The sequence below is a fragment of the Mugil cephalus genome, chromosome 11, assembly GCF_022458985.1.
Source record: "Mugil cephalus isolate CIBA_MC_2020 chromosome 11, CIBA_Mcephalus_1.1, whole genome shotgun sequence".
Lineage (NCBI taxonomy): Eukaryota > Metazoa > Chordata > Actinopteri > Mugiliformes > Mugilidae > Mugil > Mugil cephalus.
Genome location: NC_061780.1, coordinates 25,618,316 through 25,634,790, shown reverse-complemented (window position 1 = coordinate 25,634,790; position 16,475 = coordinate 25,618,316). Strand labels below are relative to the sequence as shown.

Here is a 16,475-nt window from a genome sequence, read left to right as displayed (position 1 = left end):
CAGTTTAATTGTGGTGCATTATTTAAAAATTCTACTTACTACTTCTAAGTTCGTTTTTTTTTTCTTTTGCTACCAGGTTATAAACATGCTCATTTCTGTTGTAAAGGGCTTTGAAGAGGAGGATGAGGAGCTGTGTAACTTTTGCAGCCAGCCTCTAGTGGCCATTCGCGGAACTGCATTATTGTTTGGCACTTCCACAATGGCCTCAAGTCATGAAGAGGAAACTGTGGAAACAGTGACGTGTAATGTGTCTGTTGCGCTAGAGAGAGAGAGAGAGCTAAACTGAGGTTTTAGACCTGAGACCAGAGGACACCATGGAGGCCAGGCTGCAGCACTGAAACATGCTTTTATGTTGCATTGTGGGAAATGTAGGATCCAGTGTTTCTGGACATTGCTGCTGTTGCTTCTTTGAACAATTATAGCTGCAGGTCATGTGTCAGAAATGTGAAAATTCAAAGCAGTTGAGGATATGCAAATTAGAATATTTAAACGAGCTACGCTTTGCGTGGGTCCATTAAACACAAGTTTATTATTACGAAGGTAAAGCTTGGGCTGTTTTGAGAGCTCAGCGTGATTACAGTCAGGGCTAGTTGAGATGAGGGGAGGAGGTTACGGGTTTAAACCTAATCACTGGCAACAGAGATGTTTGTGCGTAAAATGTGCCCGGTCAGGCTGTCTCCTCGCTGATCCCTGGAGACGCGGTTCCCACTGCTGGCGCTGGTTAAGTGTAGTATCCTCACAACTGAGAGAGAGCCACGCACAGAGAGACGCGGATCTGTTGCCAAAGCGCTGAGTGCTCACTGAATACAGGAACTGCGACGTTACACAGAGAGAGAGAGAGGGGGAGAGGGAGAGAGAGGAGAGGGTGAGGGGAGGAGTGGGAGGGGGGGAGTTTGCAGTCAGACCAAAGTGCGCTATCAGCTGCTGAAGGCTGGACAGACGAGCAGTGTGAGGACAGCGATAGGGTGGAGGGGGCGAGGAGGAGGACGGAGACTCCCTCGTCGTTGTCGGTGGTGACGGTGGTACAGATGGGTGCGACTCTCGTCAGCTGAGCCGGCCACGGATCCAGCTCCAGCTCCAGCTCCTGCTCCATCTCGAGCTCCCCGCGCTCCGATGCTGCCGGAATCCAGCTGACCGCAGCCGGAGAGACCGCAGCCGGAGAGCCCGCATCCTGCGAATGACACTTGGAAATCAGTGAGTTTGAAATCCACTTTCCTCCGTCGGGTCCCGCTCCTGCCTCGGCATTTAATTTCGTGTCGTAACTGGACTGACTCACAGTAGGAAGCGGCTGTCACCGCGCGTTGACTCCTGTGTGCTCTAATGGGAGTGTCAGGTCACACAAACTTTTACAGGCTTCGTTCTGCCAAGCTTTGTCCTGCAGCCTGTCCACCCATCGGGGCTGAGCATTACAGCAGCACCACCCTATGGCTGCATTTATCGAGCAGAAAAAGGAGCATTGTGGGGTGTGACTTGGCTGTAACCTAGATACAGCTTTATGTGTGTGTGTAGTGTATGTGGCCTGTTAGCTTTGGTCAGATCCAGTGAATAGGAGTCTTTCAGACCTCTGCATAAGCCGTTGGCCAGAGCATTTATGCTGCCATGTTCATTGCCTCCAGCTTCCCCTGCAGGCCTGCATGCATCCTTTCCTCCCTGCACACCACCAACTAGTGTAATGACCAGAAAGGTATAGCGGAGATAAAGGATTATGTAAGAGAAAGTTGAGTGTTGCACACATCCTACAGAGCTGCCTGAAACCAGTGCAATAGGAGTAGAACGATGGGAGTGTCAGCGACACATTTTTTATTCATCAGACTGGAGGTTTTGTTTTTATTTTATTTTATTTTATTATTACCAAAGCTGCTGTTCTTTCATATCCAGAGCTTTCGCACTTTCTTGAAAAGGCCTTTTTCACCTGGTGGAATGTGTTATCAGACTCTGAGGTGTGGATTTTCCATTTGTAGCCTCCACCTCGCAGCCATTCTGCGCATTTTACCCCACATGGGAAGCCAAAAGAAACTTCTGCAAGTGCTTTTTCGTTTTTTTTTTTTTAAATTAAAATAATTCAGTTTGGCACAAAGTTGAGAACTTTACCAGCCCCTCCACCTCTCTGTCTCTTCCTGAAACAGTGTTTACTTGATGTCTATCTTCATGCCAGTCCAAATACCAAAGAAGGAAAAAGGGAAATAGAAGCAGGGGTTGCTATGCAAATCTACGGCTGGTGTAGGGGCTCAGTCCATGTGTTAAACAAATCAACTGGGATTTATGTAAATGTGGCTATACGACGTAGAGATGCAGGTATCGATCAGTTAACAGTCTCATCTCCAGCTTTCTGGTAATTGAAATCTGAAGAGTTTATTTCTGTTGCTTTCAAAAATGTAATTGTTTTCACAAGACGTTTGAGGACATCAATGCGGCCTCAAGTGATCAGTTAAGAAATTAGATTATCAGAATGTACTGTGTGTTAGCAGAAGCTTCAGTACTGCTTCTTTTTTTGGACTAGTTAGGCTGTAAAGTCACCATGGAAACTTTTACCTACCTCAGTGTGTAGGATTAGACCTTAAAATGCATCAGACGAGGTGATAGAAGCAGAATCTACAAAGAGAAAAGCATAAAAGAAGATAGAAATGAAGGCAAAATGATGAAAACAGTAATGCAGGGCAAATATGAATGAGCAGATCCGAGTTTTAGGAATTGGTGTAAAGTTAATTGAAGGTTTTTCAGGGAGTTTTGTTACAGATGTTTGGTTTTAAAAACAAACTCTGAGGAATCCGCGGATGTTTTAAGTGTTTTTAAAAGCTGAAGTTTAGGTTAATTCCTTTCACACAGACATCCGTCCTGGCCAAGTCTGTTCACAAGTTTCTAGCTTAAAGTTGAGATGTGATACAGGACGTGTTTGCGATCTGATCTCTGACCACATCTGAAGGAGGTCTGGGACACATTTAACCTCATTCCTTTAGTTAGTTTGAACACTCAGTGAGCCCTTTAAAGATTACCTACTCAACACAGCTGATCTGTGGAAGAGGAGTTTTGCTCAGTCATTCAGGATAAACAAAAACAAACTCAGCTGCTATTATAAATAAAATGGCTATAGTTAATTATTGATCTGATCGTGTGACGTGTCAGGGTTAAGTTCTGTATTTCCTCAATAAAGACTGCTCTCTTTATTTACCTTTTATTACGGCACAGCAACAGAACTTCCAAGGAAGTCAGTTATAATCTGTCTCTAAAAGGACATAAGGGCTTCGATCAATTAATAACACGTTAGAGAAAAACTTTACAGCTTGTTTCAAAATATATATCGTCCCCTGAAGTCACGACAAACACACCAAGACACTGTTAATTCTGACTTTGATGCTGCTGCGCCCCAAATGATGTATTTATTTGCATGCAGAGCGCAAAACTGAAATCAGACGTCAAGTGTTGGCCGGGGACACGTGTGGAGACTCATTTTAACGCGCGGTGTCAGCACAGGAATTGCGTCTGCACAAACATGAGGAGTGATTTATTAAAGAGCCGCTTCTTATTTTGTGTTTTCATTAGCAACAAAATAGTTCCATCAGCAGTTGTCTGAGAGACCATAAAACAGTTCTTATGTTCTTCCTGCCAGCTGGAATCATGCTCCCCCGAAACTTGAGAACAGGTGGCTATGACCTGCCGGGGGTGGAGTCAAGCGAGGTGCCTCTCATTGGCTACCGACCTTTACCGCCGGACAGAGGATCCCCGAGCAGCCAATCAGGAAGGAGGTCTTCCTGCAATGAGCTGGAAACTTCACAGGTGAGTGTGTTTTCCCCTTTTCCTCCCTGGGACACATCATCGGGCCGAGACGTGACATGTCTCACGGCTCTGAGTGGTGAAACCGTCCAAACCTCTCCTCCCTTAGCAGGTTTCCCGATGTTCACGCTGTAAAGTGATCAGGCAGAGCTTAGAGGGGATTAGGAGAACTTTTCGGTTGTCGCTGCTCCCGTGGTCATCGCAGCATTTAGAGCAGAGTCCCATGAAACCATGAGAGCTGCGTACGGCCGCCGGCTCCTTGAATAAACAGCAGATGCGGTCGGCTGGCTTTAGGAAAACCTTGAGGGAATGAAGTCAGTGTGATTCAGCCAGAAAGGTTGAGATAAAGATAGTTTACATGTGAGTGTGTGTGTGTGTGTGTGTGTGTGTGAGTGAGTGTGTTGCTGCTTTTTCACCATGGCGACACAAACACTGCTCTGATTTTTTTTTTCCAAAACTCCATGAAGTAGTCACACAGATGAAAATCAAGTTAATCATTCAGAGGAATCAGTCATTTACCGTCATTAATTGAAGTGCAGAACAAATAATCGAAACAACAACAAACACATTGATTATATAAAAAGACTGACTCATCATCATCTACCTACTGTACGCGTGTCGTCATAGAAAACTAGTTTATCGCTAGAGAATACAAACTTAAATTGAGTTTCCTGGTAATGTTTGAACTATTATGTTTCTGCTGTTGTTGAATAATAGGAAGGCGGAGGAGGAATTCTGCGGATCTAATTCTTTTGTGCTGCCGTATTTTTGTCTTCATGTTTCGTATTCCAAGAGTTATTGGAATGATTGATATGGTTGGTATGAAACACACCTTCACAGAGGATTAAATCCGGCTTTCCTCGTAATAAAATATGTGAATAGGTATAAAATATGCATGACCACATATGTGAGCGTCCCTTTCAGCTCCATATGTGCTTTGTTCTCATTATATGTTCTTTACAATGAATGTTCAGTGAGTTATAGCAAGGATGGAAAAAACAAAAAAAAAATAAACACCTTCTGAACATGAAGTGGACGAAGTTGAACTAATATCAACCAATGAGAGTGACTCACGCAGTTGATTGACATGGACACGGCAGGGAAATACAGAGTTCCCCAAAGGTTTTACAGCGAGGGGCCGGACCAGGCACATAATAAGATACTGTATAAATAACTCCACATGTTTCCCTTTGTTTTAGCTCAGAAAAGAACAAACACATTATGAAAAGGTTCACTTTTTATGAACATCCTGCGATTTTAAAGAAAAACAAGTGCAATTCCGACACATTGTTGCCATGTTCTCTTTAATTCTGGTTCTCTGTGTTTGTTTTGGGGGACAAATTGGGGATATATGCCAATTTTATTGAAAGATTGAATTTTTTTCACTTTTGCAAATTCATCCCGAGGCCCAAATTGGAAGATTTTGGGCCAATTTTGTTGGACACCCCTGGTTTACAGGAGGGAAAACATGATGTGGGAAATATACAAACGTATACGTCCTCTAGTACGGAAGCCCTAAGCGGCCATGTGTTCACATGTTATTATTTTTTTTCTGTTTTCCTGTAATAACAAGTTCATTTATTGTGTGTTCTTGAGATCTCAAGTTATTTATCTGGTTATCACAGGAAAAAAAGTTTTGTTTTCTCGAGATAATGAGATAAATAACTTGAGAAAACAGAGGAAATATTTATGAATAGCCTCTTTAAGGACCAACCACTGGCTAGAAAGAGGTCGACAACGAGTGAATCTCAGGGCTCTGTTCAGGCCTGGTATTTACACACAACTTTAGTGATCTGATCACAAGTGGACAACCTGTTGGTCTGGTTTAAATTAAATCCATTTAAAAGATTTTGGAAGGTCAGATCAAATGTTTGTAACACGGAGCAAGATAACAGAACTGAACAGAGGAAGGTAAAAGGTTCATGATGCCACGGCTGAGTTTCCCACGGCCTTTCACCTCTGTTAATGTTCACCGAGCAGATAGAGAACTTTGTTGAGCTCTTTCCAGATGCTTTTCACACGGGTGCTGTGTGATTCTGAGGCGCTTTGCACTGCAAAGTTTTGCATGTTTTATCATGTAGGTTAATCACACTTTCTTCTTAAAAGACCTTTAGCCTGGTGAATCATTGGTCTACTGACCCTCAGCCCCACATGACCTGCACATGGGCCTTTGGTTTTACTTCACACCCAGCCTAGAAACTCCTCAAAGCTAAAAATAAATAAATAAATAAATAAATAAAAATAAAGAAGTTAGGCTGAGCGTCTTTTCTGAAACGACCAGACTTCCTCTGTGCTCATGTCACATGTCTCCCCGCTGGACCTCGCCGTTAATAATGCATGCGGTGGTTTGAGCGGTCGATGCGGTGCACACCTGCGCTCCCCATAAGCCGTGTCTGGTATCACAGGCTGTCTCCAAGGACGGCCTGTCAAGTGGAATCCAATACGACCACTTGCTCGTTTTTTAATGAGGTAAGCTTGGACGTACGAGTCAGGATGCTCTTTAAGTGTGTTTTCAGAAAAGTGGTCTTGGGGAATAGAGTGATATATATATATACGGGGGCTTTCCTCATTGTCTTGATTGGGCATTTGCCATTTATTCTGTATGTTTTTGGCCGGAGGAGTAATCCATGGGTTGTGTGTTTTTCAAACCCTGGTTCACCATAGCAACAGTTAATTCATCTGGAAATCGGGAGCTTGATGACGATGTTCATGCACCTGTTGTTGTTTTTTTGTGTTTTTTTTATTTTTTATGTTCATTTCTGTTTGAAATTGGAAAAAAGTCTTAATAATATCTAAGTAATGGAGTGTTTTCCTGCTCACAGAGGGAATATAACGATTTTAATTTCAAATTCAGCCAATAAGTCGATAAGTCAGGATGCACCAGTTTGACGGTTTTTGTTGTCATTCCCTGAGATGGAGCTCTGGTAAATTAGATTATTTTGGCTTTTGTTGTAGATAATTGAGGTATGGGTCACTGGGGTTTTATAGTTTTAGCTGCAGGCACATTTTATAAAGGCCCTGCATACAAATTCCTACTCCAGGTTCACGCTGATGCCACAAGCCAAAAATGCATCATCTAACATCAAATCTCTACAGTCAAATTTCCAAAACACGGTGGAAATCCCTCTTTTATGAGGCTGTTATGGCACCACGCTAATGCAGTGGTTTTGTAACAAGATGCGCAGTAATCCCAGATGTGTTGAAGGTTTAAATAAATCAGCGTCAGAGCAGCCGAGTTAAGACAAAGCTGCCACATAAACAGAATCTGCATTTCCCAACATGCACGGCATCACTGACTGATGATACTTAACAGTGTGATTGTGACTACGGCTTCTTTTTCCTTTAAGAGGAACTCAACTTTGGCCCGAATGCCTCAAGAGTTTTACCTCAAAGTGAGCAGATAACGGGCACCGGGGATTCTAGATGAAAGCGTGAGAAGAGGAGTGGGGAGAAAGATAGGAAGGAAGGGGTCGGGGTAGTGGACCACTCAAAAAAACAATGGTTATCTTTAAATAAAGCTTCAGAAGATGTATTTATGACCCCCCGTTTGGAGGGACGACTTGTGCGGGATTGAAAATACGGGCGTCAGCTGTGTGTGTGTATTTGTTCACAGTTAAAGCCTTTTGGGCACAGCGGATGCACAACAACACGGATGTATTTAAGGAAAAAAGGTTGGAGCTAGTTGGTTGTTTTTTTGAGATCAGGGGGATTGAAAACGGAGAGCGGGCTTCCTGCCTTGTGCTTTCTTTTTTTTTTTTTTTTTTTTCCTGGTGCCGTCCAGAGGCTGACGTATACGCAGTTCAGGCAGACTCAGCTTGTGATGGAAGGAGAGGGGAAGAAAAATAGCTTCACGACACGACAGCATGTCCTGCTTCCTGTGTTTGTCTCCACTTATTATGTACTTCCTGTATGCAGCCGGGGGTGGGGGAACTTTAAGAAAAAGGAAAGCTCAGGGCCCTGAGAGAAGATCCCATCTTACAAAGAACATAAACAAAGTGTGACATTTAGTTACAGCACTGAATCACATGTGGGGGGGTGAAAAAAAAATGAGCATGATTTTTAACAAAACTCTAAAAAAGATCAGAGGAGATTGGTGAACACCAGCTGCTCCACCACATGCCCTGTAATCACGATCTTTATCCAGCAGCCTGAAATCATAATTACACACATGTATCGGAAAGTTCCTCCGCAGAAAAGCCTGGCATCTCTGACCCAGATTCAGCTGGTTTCAGGGGACCGGTGGAGATACCTTCATCTCAACACACCAGCTACATCTGGAACAAGGAAACGGAGCAAAGGCTAGTTTCCTTTGTGTCTGCGATAAAGATCCACGGGATCGCTGCTGCACAAGGAATCAGAGAGGTTCAAAATCACTTTCCATATTCTATAGGCAGCCAGTGACACTCTGCCTTCGGGGGAAATGATATAGCTCCTATGGTATATATATATACAGCTATGTTCAAAGCCTCATTCACGATTGTCTTTATCTGAATGAGACTCGTTATCTCTGAGCTGCTGTTCCTCATACAGCCGACCGCCTGCACGTGCATCCATAACGCTCCACTAATTTCTTCTTTATCACATTTTCTACCACATTATCAGTCTTAATTGGATCTAGCAGGATGAAACGGAGAGCGGTTTTCATTCAGCTTTTATGCATTCTCTTAGTAACTGTTCGCTTTATCTTTTATGTTGCCTTGTTTCAGCTTCCAGCAACAGACTCATTTACTACAATTTTGCATTTTTCTTTCGTGCAGACAGCCGTCACTTTGAAACAAAAAGAAATGCATTCAGTACGTGATGAACATTAGCAGACTCATGACGCAGTTAACTTCTTCAGCCCTGGAATAGTTTGGTTTTTAGCATATTTTCTATTATTTACAGCTTTTAAAGCCATATATGACAAATACTTGTGTGTAATGTGACCTGTATTGTTCACAGGGTCAAAAATCACATGGTTTTAACCAAGCAGAGTTCCTCTCTGATCTGATTTATGGTTCTACGTCAGATAGAGGCACCGTGTAGCTTCGTAGTCTACGCCTGCACTTCAGCTTTTGGTCTGGAAACAATCAGCTGCGTCTGAAACACAGAACCACATCTACTCAAACGTCTTCTCTCTTCTCTGCGTTGCAGTGAGTTCAGTGAAAGTTGTTCAACATTAATTAGCTCCAGCTCCAACATTGTTTGATGAAGGAAGTCGGTGGATTTGCACCAGAGTGACGCACCATGCACAAGTATAACTGCTCACAATAGCAGAGGCTGTTTGCTCTGTGTGGATATATTGCAAAGGTATAAACTAGGGCTGCCAATATATTAATATATTCAGTCACAGTTAATTGCATTATTTCCATAGTTAACAGGTAATAATTTATTGCATTTTTATTCGGTAACTTCAGTGCATTTTAAATTGCGTCTCCGTGCCTCTGAGGCCGAGAAGCATCTGGTTTTCATCCAGCCAATCAGAGAAGATTTATTTATTTATTTATTCCTTACATAAAACAGAATTTGTGCATAACTGATCACTACAAACCATCACCTCCATGATTGGAAAGGAGCAGCAAGAAGAAAATCTTTCTTATATTTGTATTTGCCCCGTACTTGAACAAAAAGTTGGTCTGTTTGACGTCACATAAAGTTGATTTTCAGTAAACTACTGCACCAACAACACAAACAAACAAGACAAAAACTAAAAGATAACCCATGCAAGTACGAATTTACAAGCTCAAACAATTAGCGGTTAGTTGGGAATTCCATATTTCTATCCAACAACCGAAATATACGTTTGTTTTAAAGTAGTCTGAGCAACTTGGTGCTTAAAATCAAATCTTCTTCTATGATTTTCATCTTCTGAAGTAAACACAAATAGCTTTTGCAGGTTTTCTGGTTTTGGCTTTAAACATAATTAGTATAATTAGTTCTATTGTCAAATTTCTTATCAAGATCAAGGCAACATTGTCAGGTCTGATCAGGGTCTAACGTGGTCTATAAGGTCCAGCTCTGCATGAACTCTGAGCACAACTGATTCATTAGGAACCATGAAGAAGAAGTAGTGTCCTGGTGTTGACAAGAGCCTGAATCAGCTCTGATGTTCTAATGTGACAAATACATTTACACTTGTTTACCCCTTAAGGACAAAGAACCACACATGGTAAATTCATTTACCTTGATTTTCTGCAGGAAAATTGAAAATTTTGAAAAATTTCACCTAAATAAAAAAGTTTTATTCACTCTTATGCGCTACAATAACACTCCAGGGTTGATATTTAGTATTTCCAAGTATTTCAGTGAGTGCACTATAAAGGGTTAAAGGTACATATTTCAAGTTTTAATACTTGTTGTGGTGCAATAGTGCAAAATAGTCCATCTCTGCTGCTGCCTTGACCACAACTCTTTAAAACTGTTGTTTTTCGTTCCTTCTTCTTGTTCTTTACTTCCTTTTTCTTCTCTTACTTTATTTTTCATAATTTTAACACTTTGCTATTATTCTCTTCTTCAGGGTAAAATTATGTGTGACTCCAAAAGGAATTTGCGTTATTAAAGTGCTGATTTTGACAGTAAATGTGCTCTGTACCTATAGTACGTAAAGATGAGGCAATGTTCAGGTCTAACTGGTTGATATACTAATATTTTTAAAAAAAACAAAAAACAAAAAAAGAGCTGCCTTCTGCTTTTTTTTTTTTTTTTTTTTTGATGTCTAAGCAAACTTTATAAAGTGCGTTTACTTCCTGTCTCAGTGCCTGCAATTGGCCCGTGTTGGCTGACATGGTAATAAGCTAAACTGCCTTTCACACACGTGCACACACAGCTGTGAAAATCTCCATATAGTTGACGTGACTTCACTCTTCTGTGAGGTCATTAGCCCCTTGAACAAACACAGGCACTTCCTGGTTTAGGGGCTGCCTGAACATCTATTACCTCTCGTTATAGAAATGCAAGCTGCTCACGTTGCAGTGCAGGCTCCATGAAGCTCCTACCTGCCTCAGAGGGCAGCCATCTCGGTTTAACCGGTGTTTTGTTTAGCCTCGTGTTGAACAGGATACTCGGTCAAACTGGTTTATCTGCATGGGAAGGTCATCTACAAAGGGAAAGAGAGCAGGAGAGTGGAGAGGAGATTGAAAGAGAGGGAGTTATTGTTCTGGAAATAGCTCCAGGGCTTTGTCTGCCTGTGTATGCGAGTGCGTCCATGCATGTGTCCACTGATGAGAGCCTTCAGTTTTTGTATTGCAGCATGTGAGGTTTCATACGTGTGGAGTACCGGTGAGAAATGATTCACTGCTAACGTCTCGTCAACTGTGACGTATAGGTAATCTCTGTTTGCAGTGTGTGTGTGTGTGTGTGAGTGTGTGTGTGTGTGTGTGTAATGGGTGTGTCCAGGTGATGCAGCATTGTGGGGGCCGGACTTAGCTCCCGCTTCAGGTGTGCCTTTGTGATATAGAAGCACAAGACGCAGAGAGAGATCTACAGTAAACATACAGATCTGGGTCAACTGGCAACCAAACAGAAAGCGATCAGAGAAAAAAGAGCGGATCACAGATGAGAAGAAATGGAGACCGTGAACATACTTTCCGTGGTTTTATCCTGAAGGTTTCCAGGAAGCTCAGGGATTTCTACCTGTCTGGACTTGCCCAGGACAAGGTGATTTTTCTCATTTCTTGTGTCGGACTGATTTCATGGGAAAGATACTGTACAGTATTTGCATAGAAGCGAGCGGAGATAGAGCGAGCAGGTAGAATAACACGTCTATGTGATAATATGTTGAGTGCAGTACGATCCTTTTTTTTCCTCTGAATGCACAGAGGGTCTGCATGGACCGTTGCTGACCTTCGATCAAGTCAAAGTAATTTGGAAGAGGTTAACGCTGAGGCTAACGTGGGCCAAATAATTACACCGCTGGGTGAACGTGGGGGAATAACACAGCACAGACACAAACGCTGTCCTGTGAACGGTGTTTTTTGGATCAAAGTGTCACTTTGAATTTGCACGAGGGGAGAGTTCACACGCATAAACACACGAAAACGCAACTCAGGTCATTAGCTTGTCTTATCCAGAGCTAATTAGGTGTCTGGAAAGTTTAAGCAAGCAAGGTTACGGGGCTTTTTTTTTTTACGTGTGTGTGTATTCGTCAGCAGTGTGTGTGTGTGTCTCCAAGGTGTTGCCCTAGTGTTTTGAAGATCAGAACTGTTGACTCACCATGAGTCTAAAATGGTCTAGAGATTTCACCAGACACCAGGGAAGACTTGACACAGCGTTAAAGCTTGTGCATTTTTTATGATGGAAAAAAAAAAAAAGTGGTTGTGAAAGCAGCATCGCCGCAGAGTGATATCGATCGGTCTGTTTTAGTTAAATGCTGTCATCTAAGTGTAAACACAAGGGAAACCCCGCCCATCGACGAAAATTTACAATACAACCTTAGAACCAACGGCCTTTCTCAAAAGAGAGAGCATGTTATTTAATCATGCCTTCGTCAAATATGCTAGATGGTAAATGGTCTTGCTTTTATATAGCGCTTTTCTACCTACACAAAAGTGCTCAACGCGCTTTTACAGTCAGAGACACATCCACCCATTGGTTCACACAAACACACACAGTGCTGCATTTGTAACTATGCAGGTGCACGTATGTGAACATGCAACATATTGATACAGTCAAAGAGTGGATTGTTTAGTCCATGTTTTATTCCATTCTTAAAGGTATACACCTCCCAAGACAGAGGTCCTCAATGTTTTTCAGGCCTCAAACTGATGGAGAGCCACCTACTATATGTGTTCTATATTGAACTCAGCCTTTTGCAAATTATAAATATACGTTATTATTGTCATTATGTTATTCAACATTAAGCTAATCAAACAATACGCAGGTTTAAATATTCTTTTTTTTTTACTTCTTTTTGATCAAGTGACAAAATGATCCATTTTGCCTCAGTAGTTAGCTGATGGGAGCGAACTCTTAGCGACTGTTAGCTTCTCTCCTGCTAATCTTGCAGCGTTCCTCAGCCAATATCAGGGAACCTGACAGAGTCGGCATGTAATATGCGACCTTGTGATTGGCTCAGCAGTGATAGAGGCGGGGCCTACTGTTTACAGGAGGCTTTGATTGACAGGTCTGATGTGGCGCTCTGTGTGAAACTGTATCGCTGAATGAGTCAGTGCATTTTCATGCTCGGCTTAATCAAGCTATGCCCGAAACTCGACTTTCTGAATGCGATCCTTGTCACATTATCCGGGTGCCTTTATGGGATAAGGACAACTCTGATTTTAGTCGGAGTAAAGTGTTTACATGCAAGTTGTCCAGTTAAAGTTGGATTAAGGCAATAATTTGTTTTTTTCACATGCATGTAAACGTACTGGGTGAAGTGCTGACTGATAGAAAACGTCTCCTGCCTCCATTTCTCCCTTTACTAGAATATGTTGGATTCATGTTAATGTGTATTTAAAGAAATTAAAGAAAAGAAATCTATAAAATATCTAATCAACCGAAGATTTTGCAACCCCATTGCGGTACCTGTTGAAGACCTATGCATTAAGAAGCTCAGTTTGAGGAGAAGGTTACCACAGTAGTGGTAATTCTGGCCAATGTGCCATCTCTGGTTGTTGCCATCGTGCCAAGACCCTAATGCCGTAGCCTGACGTGTTCCTCCACAGGAATATGAATTACCGTAACTCACCGATGGACAAAATTGGGGCAACACAAGACCGGAATTTGTTGGTAAAAACGAAGTTAGTTCTTCCAGACAAAAGTACAACTTCCCAGTGTTCAGCCACACTCTGAATTTTGTCAAGAGCACAAACCATTGTGAGTTACGGTAATTCAAATAACGCGTGCTTTAACATCCATTCAGGTTTTAAAGAGTTAACTGACAAAAAAGACTGACTGGCATTTGGGTGGCGTTGCTACAGAACGAGCCAAACTGATGAGCTCACACCAGTGTAGGCTACATACGTAGGTTACGTAGTCTATGTCCTGCAGAGGTATAAACCACGCTTAACTCCACCCAACTCCAAGGTTTAGTTTAAAAAAAAATTATCAAAAAAGTGTTGCAGAGTGAACTGAGCTGAGTTGGACAAATATCACTTAGCAGAATGTTTGCAACCTGTGAGGAAACCCGGCCTTGTTTTTGTATAAATGTGAACCTTGTTATAGTTTAAGCCAGTGAGAACACCTGTACAGGTGTCATGAATGCGGTAATTAAGCATAGAAACCTAAACAAAATGTTTGCTCTAAAGTTGGAGGGTTTGAACATGGACGTCTGTGGCGGATTGACTTGTGGTTGACAGCCTCAAATGGACATTTGTGCAAATGCAGTTCTCAGCATTGGATCTGTTTTTCAGCTGTGAAGGTCTCCTGTAATTAGATTCTAGGTATATTCAACCATCTGGGGTTATTATAGGAGGAAACTGTCACTTTGGAAGAGCTACTTGCTACATGTGGCACTAAACAAAGGTCCAAACATGATGCAATAGAGGTCAAAGACCTAAAACGTTTGATATTATGATGTGACATGTGAAATATTAATGTAGATTTTAGCAGCCAGATACATTTGCCGCAGAAATAAGAGGTTGCACAGAATGGAAGGAAAGTACCTCAATAGCTGCACTTAAATGGAGAATTTCGGTAGATTTAGTTTCCAGCAGTGCCCTTTAAAGATGGTTATAAAACACGTCGCTTATAATATTAACAGATTCTGTGGAATGAAAGGTCAGCTGGCTCTCTGTCTCTATCTATCTCTCTCTCTGGCTGTTTTGACAGTATTCAAATGTGTGCTACTGCGTGTCTCACACTTGGTCTCTCTATAAAAGCACTGTGAGTCATTTTTCTGTCTGCACCACGACTTGATCTACAGGATCCTGCTTTACCAGAGTCGCGTGTGTGTGTCTGTGTCAATATGTAGTTGTTTGATAAGACGGTGCACTAACGCTGCCAAGACTCTAATTTGTGTTCCTCGACGGTGCTGGGCTGCAGGTGATTAGAAAGGTTGTGGCTTTCGTATCGCAGGGCGGTGGTCTGCGTGAGTATTTGTTTTTATTTGTGTTTTGGATGTTTTACTGGGGTCTGCATTTAAAAAAAAAATTGTGTTAAATGGTATTTTTAGTGTGCTGGATGGTTTAAAATGCTACAATGCTACCTCTTTGGGACTTTATTTAGGCTTCTTGTTACACAGACGGGTTGAAATCATGTGACATCTTTCCAAGGGCAGAGATATTTCCAGAGAACTGCCTTCGTGGGAGATGACAATCCTTCCTTGCAGCCTGTCGCAGTTTTTATTCCTTTCAAGTGGTTATAGTTCCAAAACCACAGATAACCAGGAGGTCTAAAATGTGGATATTATGTGCTACCAACTCACACCTTTAATCTAATTCCATATTTTAGTTCTTAGCCGTGTACCTTTGTCTTAAAGTTGTGTGTCTCTCTTCATCAGGTAGAGTCCTCACCGATGAAGACGACCTGGTACTGTCCTCTGGATTTGGTAAGGAGTTGGACGTTTACGATACGTGTCTGCAAGAAACAGGATAACTGTGTCAGGGACTTTCCCTGCGGCTAAAACTGGATTGTTTGAGCCACATCTGAGAAATGAGTTCAAAGCAGCTTGATTTTTATGCCCTGGTTCTTACACATACAACAGTTCTGACTGTCGTTTTATTCTAAGGGAAAATGGTTTAAATGGTTAAATTTAGAACTTGGCACCAGCAGAAACCTCATGACACATCTCAGCTGAAGTTTGGTGCTTCAAATCATGGTGTCTCTTTGTGATCCCACAGTCCACTGTGGTGGAGGAAGAGGAGGATGGAGTGATCTACACAGTCGTGGTCAAACAGCAGCATGGAGGCCCCAATAATCCGATGGTAAGGCAGACTGGCACACAGTCAGAGACCAAGAACTAAAAAAATAAAAAGCCGTTTTTAATTTCCCTTCCTTCCCGCCTCCCTCCAGCCGATGGTGTCTCGCTCCCAGTGCGTTAAAGCCGGGACCGAAGAGAAGCTGGTGCTCCACCTCCTCCATTCGTTTGCTATGGGGGACTCCTCCTTTATCACCATCTTCCTCTCCACGTACCGATCCTTCACCTCCACGGGGAGAGTGCTGGACATCCTCACTGACAGGTAGGAGCGGTTTTTATTGTGTTTCTAAGTTTGTGTCTGGGTTTTTTAGGGTAATGGCTGTTAAAGCAGATCCCAGCTGCAGTGATGCACAGAAACCACAACAGCTGTCAGCATCCTGTCTGCCGGATGCGATGTGTTGTGTGCAGCCAAATGTGAACGTGCTCATACCAACAGACAAACCACTTGATATTTAGCATTCATGATGTTATTAGCATGCTAGCATGCAGTTCACCAGGGCTGCAGCGAACTATTATTATCGATTAATCTTTTGACTATTGAGCAGTTGATTCATCTTTGGCGAATTTGCCACTAAATCACAACATTAATAACAAGAAGAAAACACTTCAAATAAAGTTTTTCCGATTTGTTCAATGAAATTAGGAAAGGTTGGGCACTATGTTCTGCCATTGATTACGATGCTTAATATTGAGATAATTTTCTGACTTGCGATGATTATTTTTCTGCAAAAGTTTGTTTGCACACACTTACAAAACATGGAAATATACTTGATCGATAAGTACGGAAACAAACTGCCATGCTAACCCATTAGCATCACCATTAGAATGTGCTCTAAAGAGTCTTTGTTTAGTTCTTGCCCTGACTGACTGG

The 16,475-nt window shown here is 42.2% G+C and overlaps 1 protein-coding gene across 3 annotated transcripts in view; it reads left to right on the top strand.

The window, feature by feature from the left end:
* The first annotated feature begins 550 nt into the window (after positions 1–550).
* The window catches only part of rgl2 (ral guanine nucleotide dissociation stimulator-like 2), a 32,345-nt gene continuing 16,420 nt past the window's right edge, over positions 551–16,475 (top strand). The window contains exons 1-5 of one of the 3 annotated variants that reach the window (XM_047598289.1): positions 551–1,194; positions 3,608–3,774; positions 15,188–15,235; positions 15,528–15,611; positions 15,700–15,866. In XM_047598289.1, coding sequence (XP_047454245.1) covers positions 3,616–3,774; positions 15,188–15,235; positions 15,528–15,611; positions 15,700–15,866 — 458 coding nt within the window. In that variant the 5' untranslated portion in view covers positions 551–1,194; positions 3,608–3,615. Of the gene's footprint in view, positions 1,195–3,607; positions 3,775–10,882; positions 11,407–14,672; positions 14,777–15,187; positions 15,236–15,527; positions 15,612–15,699; positions 15,867–16,475 lie in introns of those variants that run through there. The other 2 variants (XM_047598290.1, XM_047598291.1) reach the window with 2 other exon arrangements.